Raw genomic sequence first — 8798 nt, forward strand, 5'->3', positions numbered from 1 at the left:
AGAGGAAAAGAAGCGGCTGCTGTATAGTATATTATACACATGATGTTTACATCCAATTATTGGTAGGGACAAATGGGTCCTTCCAAAATTTTGGTAGGGACATGTCCCTATGCAAACCTACGCCCATGCTGTAACCTATATTTGTATCAGCACACATAATATAGACAATGGTTGGATATTATGTTACATCTTTGGCTTAATATACAGTTTGTTTTGTTGTACAAAATAAATGTTATTATAATACTGAAGTCAAATCATTTCTTTGTAACTTTCTTAGATGAATTAGTTAAGGATATGATACAATGATTATTTCATATTTTGAGCTTTGCAATGTAGTGTCTCATTGAGAAATTGTTTTGTCTTCTCATCAGTGGACATTATAAATAGGCCCTGCCTTAACTTGCTACAAAAGCATGGTGGTTTTGATTTATTTATTCAGCTAAGAAACAAAGTCTTATATAAAAATCTTGTTGCTCAAGTTGTCTAAATGAAAGATTTAGATAAGACTGCAAGGGATGATGCTGCATGGGCAGTTGATGAATAAAGTGCTTGGAACATGATCTTTTTCCCAGCTTTTATCGTCGTTACAATGTCACAAGCACAGAATGTAGTGGGAAAAAAGTATTCAACTATTCACCCCAATTAAATAAACGGAGATCGATGGATTTTACTCAGTCGGCACTTTATTTGTTGTATCTTTGCAAAGAGAGAACAGTTCATACAGCCCTTAATGCTCTGTAATTCAGCCCTGCTCTGCCTGAGCAGAGTGTGTTCCCTTTACTTACAATAATGGAAAGTAGTCAGAGTCAAAACAAATTACAGACACTTTGGTTAAAAGTAACATGTTATGAATAAACCTTGAGAAAGAATCTGGCTTGTTATGCCTGGTCTAAAAACACCCTCATGCAGGGGAATTGTGTGGCCTTGCAGATTTGATTGAGTGAAAACGTTTATAGTATAGTATATAGTATAGTATAGCAGTAGGCTGCCATTGTGCGAAACCCAGGGAGCAGTGTGGGGGTTAAGGGTCTTTGCTCAGGGACCAAGAGTGGCAATCTGTGGGAGTCGGGCTCAAACTCATAACCTCTGGATTCCAAGAGCTATGCCCTAGTATTTTTACCTTTTTTGTTGTTGCTGTGTTGGAAATACCCCCTCATTGTTAAGATAATAGTTTGTTTCAGCCTTTCTCCAAACTCATGTAGTGGGGCTGTTAGAGTCAAAGGATTTTGTATTGTTGTAGGGACAGTTAATACACTGTAGGGAGTGAATACACAAACCTGCAAGGGGGGTGGCTTGAAGGAAAACCTGAAATTCCTGGGACCAGTATTGTAAACTGCTACAAGAAGGGTTGACTGGAGACCAATGCATCAGAGGGAAACCTTCATGCAGTTTTTAGTAAAAAAATAAAAATAAAAAAATAGATGGATTTATTTGAAATTGTGTTATATCAGACTGGCCCTATAGTCATTCGATTACACATGGAGTCATGTTACGAAAGTAATTTTAATCTGGGATTATCAAAGTATTTCTGATTCCTGGTTGATGGGACAGGTGTTGTGAATGAAACGGTGCCCAGCTTAAAAGAGCTCCTGTGTGTCGCTGAATGTGAGCATTGATGACTGAAAGACATCTTCTGCCTCCATTTATCTCTTTACTACAGTGTGTTCAATTCACATTAATGTGTATTTAAAGACATTTCAATGTGTGGAAAAAAACTGCAGGGGGAATATAAAAAAAGTCTAATCAACCAAAACTTTCACAACCCCCATGCAGAACCTCTATGGACCCCCTAGAGGTCGCGGATCCCCTGGTGAAGAACTCCGTGCTAGTGCAACTGTTAAGACTTGTTTTGAGAATTCATATCATGAATTGAAAATTTAATCGATGTGAAATTAAGATCAAGATTACTTTTTGACTAGATATAAGACCCCCTGTTGAAGAGGTCCGGCGTAACCTTATCCTATGAATAACTTTAAGTGTGTGATTGTATTATTAATTATCCAGACAGGTCTATTTATAGAAAATGAAGACCCTAACTAAGTTACTTGTTATAGCTAAAATAATAACGGTTAATGACCTTTTAAAAATATTAACACTCAACAAAATGAGCAATCCTTCTAAGAGCTGGAGATAAAGCAATGACAGCAGGCTTCATAAGCCTAAGGGTAAACCAATCTCCCTGATTTGTAGAGCCAGGGGGATTTTGCTGTAATCTAGTGTTTGTACAGTAAAACTCTGTTAAGTCCTTGAACATGTGAGCAATCATGTGCATGTGTATGTGTGTGTTTGTGTTTTTATTACCAACAACCGTCTTTTCAATTCTAATTAATGACTGAATTTGGATTATTAGTAAAAAGAGCAGAGCACAATTTCTACGAATCATGTCACAAGCAACATTTAGGTGATAATTGATATGTTAGGGTACGATTAGGAGTTTGTGAGTAAGGAATACACATCCCTGCAATCTCTCTACAAGGGATATTGGCACAGCTCTGTATCTGTTTTTCTCAATACCAGCCCCCTTGATTTTCAAATATTCCAAGAAAACATTTGCCTCATCATGTCTGCGGTCTGCCCTGGAGACAACTAGATGTTTATGCCCGTCATTTTTGCTTGAATTTGCCACACCACATGACTTTTGTCAGTACGACTCTCCAGGAACTTCAGGGTGAAGAATAAACGGGGGCTTTGTCCTGAGCTTATTAACAATAATACTGTTAAAAAAGGGCATTCCCACTGTAAGCTGAGACACAGATAGAAAAACATCAAACTCTCCCACAATAAACTGTTTCCTGTTGTTATTTTTCTTTTTGCTCTCCAGGACATAGGGATGTCATAGATACAGATAAACAATTCAGAATTACAGCTTGAGGTTTTCATGACCCTCTGGCCGCGTGCAGTTAATCAGCTCTGCAATGCTACTGTAAATTGCCATGTCACATTAGTTTCTTGGTTTTCCCATTGGCTGTTTTTGCAAAGTTATTAGTTGCGCCTTAGAGGGAGCTATTTTTGTTGGTCTTCCTTTCCTTTTTACTACATACCTTTTGTGCTATGCCTTTGGCTTCTTCTAAGAAATACTCTGTCATTAGTTGCCACAGGAGTTGTCACATGGATTCCTGATTTTCAGTTTTGTGTATTGAAATTCTGGGAAAGAAGGAAATGTTTTTAAAGCACATCAGAAGGCTAAAAGCAAGACAAGGGACTTTTGTTGGTATTGCTTTAGATATGAGAATGTAGCCTTTTTGATAAAAAAAACAAACAACAACAATGTCATAGAGTTTCTTAGGTTTCCTAAGACCAATTTCTTTTTTCCTTTTTTTGCCATCGAATCAAACGATTAACATGTTATCCCTACATAGCGCAGAAGCACAGAAATGCAATGCGACGCAATGGACGCCTTTCTAGTCAACGCCATAACTGCGATGGATGTAAAGGGACATTCACACGAGTTGACAAATTGTACCTTTTTTGTCTTGTTGTGTTGCGACAACCAATCAGGAAGTAGATGCGGCTGCGTAGAGGGTTAAGGTTGTGCAGCAGAGACAAACTTTATTTTAGTCCAACTGAAGACAGATAAAATAATGTTGACATAGGATGAAGTATGGAATGCTTTGAAAGGGTTTGTAAGTGGCTTCTAAAAAAGCCTTTTAAATTTAGCTCTTAAAAGGGCTCCAGTCATGAGAGAATTTTTTAGATTAGGCCAAATTGTAGCCTCATCGCATGTCGTGCATCATGTAGTTTACAGGGGGAAACGATGGGCGTTCAGCCTCTCATGACCACCTCCCTATCAGGATAAAAGTTCGGGAGAAAATCAAACATTTTTGAAATTCAGTCAGCCGTCGTAAGATCGCATCAGAGCGTCGGGCCGCACAGTGTGAGAACATGCATCGTGAGCCGTCAACTTTTAAACCCTGCAGTTTTGTTGCATAGTTTGCATTGTAGCTACATGCAATGATTAAAAATATCCCACAGTGTATGTCCTGCTTTAGCTCCAGAGCTAGCCCCGGCAGCCACTGCCTCTCCTCTGCTGTGGCACTCTCTCTACCCAATATATCGATGTCCTCCTTTTAACTCCCGCTGTTAGGTTCCTTTGTTCCAGGGTGGGGCACGGCCGGCCTCCTCTGCCTTGTCCTATGGCACTTTTGTTTTCTATTGTGGTGGTTGACCTAGTCTACAGCTTTTACTGTCTAAGCTCCAGAGCGGCTCATTGTAGAAGCTCCTGGAGGAGGTAATGGTGCTCTACAAACTAGTTCTGTCTCGGTAGAATCTAGTGAATCCACAAATGTAGACACAGGTGGTTTATTTGGCTTTCCAAAGTTAATTTGGGTTCCCCATGTTTGGTGGAACCAGCAAGTAGCAGATTTAATGAGGCAATGGAGCTGGACGCTGCACCCAAAAGAGACAAATATGTTGCATGAATCATGTTTTGCTTTAAGGCTACGTTCAAACTGTAGGTGTAATGTGCAATTGCAATTCTTTTTCTGTAATCTCAGCTTTTTGTTTTGGTCTTTTTATGCTACTGACTGATCAGACAAATGTGGAAAACATTCAGGACATCCCTTAAAGAGCATGTAGACATCATGCAGCATACAGCAGTGCACTGTTTACAGAAGTAATGATGGATGTCAGAAAATTTGTTTAAAAAGCTTTTGAGCAATCAGACCTGACAGTATCATGGCTCCATCATTAACAAAGATGTAAGGTAAGAAAAAAAGGCATAACTTCTAACACTATCTGTGATACTCCTACTGTAGAGAAGTCTCTGTGGATGTGTAGTGACCGCCCCAGCAATGACGTTGGATAAAACACGGACTGCAGACACTTTGTGTATCTGATTTAGTACTGTAAAGGTACTCTGTGTTTACACATTAAAGCTGTCTCTCCCTGATTCGTTCCTGAGAAGAGATCACTTGGGAAAAACTCTTTAAATAGCATTTCTTAATCTGTATGTATTAAATACCCATTAGACATTACAGCAGATTTTAATGAATTGTAATCCTATTCAGAGTGCAGAATTTGCTTAGGGTTAAGAAGTCAGCTCTTTCTAACCGGGCTTGCTTCTCATTGAAGAATCAACGTTAAGTCTACATCATCATCACGTTTGTAAATGAGGAGACGTCCATGGCTCCAGCCTTATCAAAATATTACACTATGTCCTTAAATCAAGAACTCTGCTCTCATTACATTACCAAATCTTTGCAACGTACATAATGAAGATGACCTTTATCCTGACACAAGCTCTGTATTAATTAGATAAACTGCTTGGGAAAACATCAGTTTTGACACAATACAGGCAGGTATTATTAGGGTTTAACAGACTCACACATCATCAATAAAAATATGTTTTTTGGGGGGTAAAATCAGAATCAAGTTTATTGCCAAGTAGGTTTGCACTTACAAGGAATTTGACTTGGTGTTGTTGGTGCAGACAAAAAAACAAAACAAAATTAAAAAAGCATCAGAATTTGGATTTTCAGACTGCTGCAAAAAATTTGGAAATTAGTTATTTTATCTTCTGTCTGAATTTAGTTCATAGATCCTGCTATAGATCCTTCTGTTCTTTTTCCACTCTACATATACTCTATACATGGATGTCTAATAATGCTGTCCTCATGTCTTAACCATTAATCTGGAAATGTAATGCATGCTTGTTGAAATCTTCATGTTTACCAAGCAATCATGTTTATCAGCAATCAGCTATCAGTAGCTCTGGTGGCGGGTAAAGTCTCACACATGTCTAAATAGCAAGTTGAAGTTGGAATAGTGAACTTTGGTTTTCTATCCATTTTAAAGATGCAGTGGAGGATTTTCACAATTTTTTTTAAAACATCTGCCTTCTCCACTTAAAAAAAACCCACATGCACAACCCTGTACCTGCTTCCGAGAAAGATCGCCTATTAAAAGTGTGCGAGAGCATGCACAAGCCCATTTCCTGTGCATGCATTCTTGTGCTGTTCTCATAGCTCATACAAGCTTACTGTGTCTCAACTCCGCCCCAACCCCTAAATCACTATATAGTGTGGGGACTATATAGTGGACTTTATGGTGAACTCAGTTAACTGACCGTTCGGACAGATGATCACGGCTTTTTGCTCCTCGTTGGTCACGTAACTCCTCCTACACCGCGCAATGCCTGCGCCATCTTTGTTATTAGTCACCGCTGTCAGATAGCAACAGCCTATGGCGACAAAAAAATTAGGAGGACCACTTATTTAGATGATCCACGATTAAAAAGAAAATCCTCCTCTATACCTTTAAGGTTTGAAATGTAATAGGTTGGCCAACAGTGGCTTTAATTAAAATGTATTTACTCTACGAGACCATGAGCAGACCTCATCCCCAGAGTTTAAAAAAAAAGATGTTAACGGAGTAATGTTCTTATACAAGGAGATCAAAGAGTCTTCAAAACAAGTTAACCTTTCTAAATCATACATTTTTACTTGACACACAGAGATATTTTTGTATAGTGGTTGAACATGTTCCCTAAATGTTAACAATTTTCTATGTGCAAGTTATTCTAAGTCGCCGCCTTACATAAAATTCATAACAGGTAGAAGTATATAAAAAATAAACAAAAGAGAGTGACATATGCAAATAAAAACAGACAGACGTAAAAAAAAAAGTGTCATTCTAATTTTTCTAATGACCACTCTTGGCCTATCATCCAGAACGGCAGCAATTAGAAGCTCCTCGCAAGAGGTGTCAAAAAGCTGTTTGTGAGAGATTCAGTTTTTTTATGTAAATAGCAATAAATAATACACTCAGGCTTCATGACAGCACAGCTCTTCTATGCTTACAAAATAAGAAAATAGAAAAAGCTGGAAGGCTCTGCAACCTTTAACATAACGGGAGGTTGTATTGCAAAGAAGAGCACATAACCTCCAAGACTTAAAGGAAGTTGATGTGGTTTCTGGTCTCCATTAGGAGGTGTGGGTTCAACTCCCACTCCTCACAGTGATGGGGATTTGGAAAAATGCTACAAGGAACTTTGGATCAATGCTGTAGACTTTGTTCAGGAGATATCCTCAAGTTTATTATTACCCAATACCCTTTCTTCCAAGTGTTTAGTAATTTTAAGAAAGCATTTTCAGTACTTATTCCCTGTTCACTCCTACCTTATTACTCATAATTTAGGCGCTTCCTTGTTTTGATTGCTTTGTATGTCTGCATTGATCAGCTGTTAGACATCTGGTGTGATTTTTCCTTTTAGAGCCTCATGAGAAATGTAGATATGGAGAAAGGAAATGTTGGGTTCAATACCTGTTTTCCCTGGTGTATGGCTGATCTTTTGATATTCACTTGGCTGTGGCTGTGCCTCTGCTTTTATCATAATGGTATGCTATGCTGCACATGTTACAAGCACCAAAAGAAGCTCTGATATGAATTGGCTACTCAGCGCTGCATCTCTTCTCTGATTGTATTCCTGATGAAAATCTCTGCGTGATAGCAATTCCCAGCCAAGAGAATGCGTCATGTATGCAAATTACTTGAGTTGTAGATTTGTAATGCGGCCAAAAAACATCATGCAGGTATAATTTTACATCCATGTTTTTCTGATTTTTGTTCCATCATTGAGATGTTTGCTAAAATCAAGTAAAATATTTACATAATTCCATAAACCCTTTATAGGGCACTCATTAAAATACTTTGAAAATCAAAATTTCAAGCCAGTAGTGTTATTGGAATCAGGACAAGACCTTATTACCTTTGTAACATTAAAATAAGGGGTATTTTGATGGCAAAAACTAATATTAATGTAATAATAAGAAAGGCCAACTTGCCTGAATATATAAAGAAAAATAACAAAAGTGCTTCTATAAGAAATTGGTGAAAAACACTCTTAGACAGAAGGAAACACATTTTTTAGTATAACATTTTCAGCTGTTTTATGTTAAAAAAGGGAGTTTAATTTTCTTTAATAGATGCATGCCGTGTAAGGAAAGAAAAAAGTTTAGTTTTCTTGTAAAAGCGGAACTGGATTTTTCACTAACAAAGCTAAAGAAAAAAATTATCTAACTTTGTTTTTGTCCTTTGCCCACTTCCTCTCCATCCATTGTTCTCTGATTTTCATAATATTTTTTTTTTTTTCCTATTTTTACTCTTTTCTCTCCTAACAGTGGCAGGAAAGCCCTTTTTTGTTGTGTCCAGCTTCTCCCACCGCTGGTTGTTCGGCTGGGAGGGCTGTCAGTTCTACGGCTGGGCGGGCTTCTTCTTCGGCTGTGGGAGTCTCATCACCATGACTGTAGTGAGCCTGGACCGCTACCTGAAGATCTGCCATCTCCGATATGGTGTGTATATAACTGTTATAACTGTTTTTGGGGTGAAAAGAATCGTTCATTGCATTTCCAGTGTGGTTAGAACTTCAGGAGAAACTAATAGCATAAATTTTATCCTGATTAATCAGGATAAACAATTAAGGGGCATTTAATTTTACTGTAAATATCAGCTATATTTAGCATATGAAAAAAATCAATAAACAAACAGAGACTTCTATGCAATAGTTATGCCATCCTGGCACAGTTAAATGCTGAACTTTATCACCATCATGTACTAGAGCAGAGGTCACGGATTAGCGGACCGCGGCCCGGACCCACATGCTGGCTAATCCAGACCCAACCTGATTTAAAACACTTATATATTACAGCATGTTGTCCGACAGTAGTGTCTAATTTCACTTGCGCCGCTTCTCCTGTTAATATGGTGAAGCCATCCAGAGCGACCAGGACCAGGCTGCACGTGATACAAATGATCCAATGAGCTGCTGTCAGTCTGGGTTGCTGCTGCTGCTACTTTTAGAC

At 38.3% G+C, this 8798-nt stretch overlaps 1 protein-coding gene across 1 annotated transcript in view; it reads left to right on the forward strand.

The window, feature by feature from the left end:
• Positions 1-8798, forward strand: part of LOC107102658 (opsin-5-like) — an 86971-nt gene that overhangs the window by 64444 nt on the left and 13729 nt on the right. Inside the window, exon 4 of the mRNA XM_015402046.1 lies at positions 8118-8288. Within this exon, the coding sequence (XP_015257532.1) occupies positions 8118-8288 (171 nt within the window). The remainder of the gene's footprint in view (positions 1-8117; positions 8289-8798) is intronic.

The sequence above is a fragment of the Cyprinodon variegatus genome, unplaced genomic scaffold (genome assembly GCF_000732505.1).
Source record: "Cyprinodon variegatus isolate N-32 unplaced genomic scaffold, C_variegatus-1.0 Scaffold1290, whole genome shotgun sequence".
Taxonomy (NCBI): domain Eukaryota; kingdom Metazoa; phylum Chordata; class Actinopteri; order Cyprinodontiformes; family Cyprinodontidae; genus Cyprinodon; species Cyprinodon variegatus.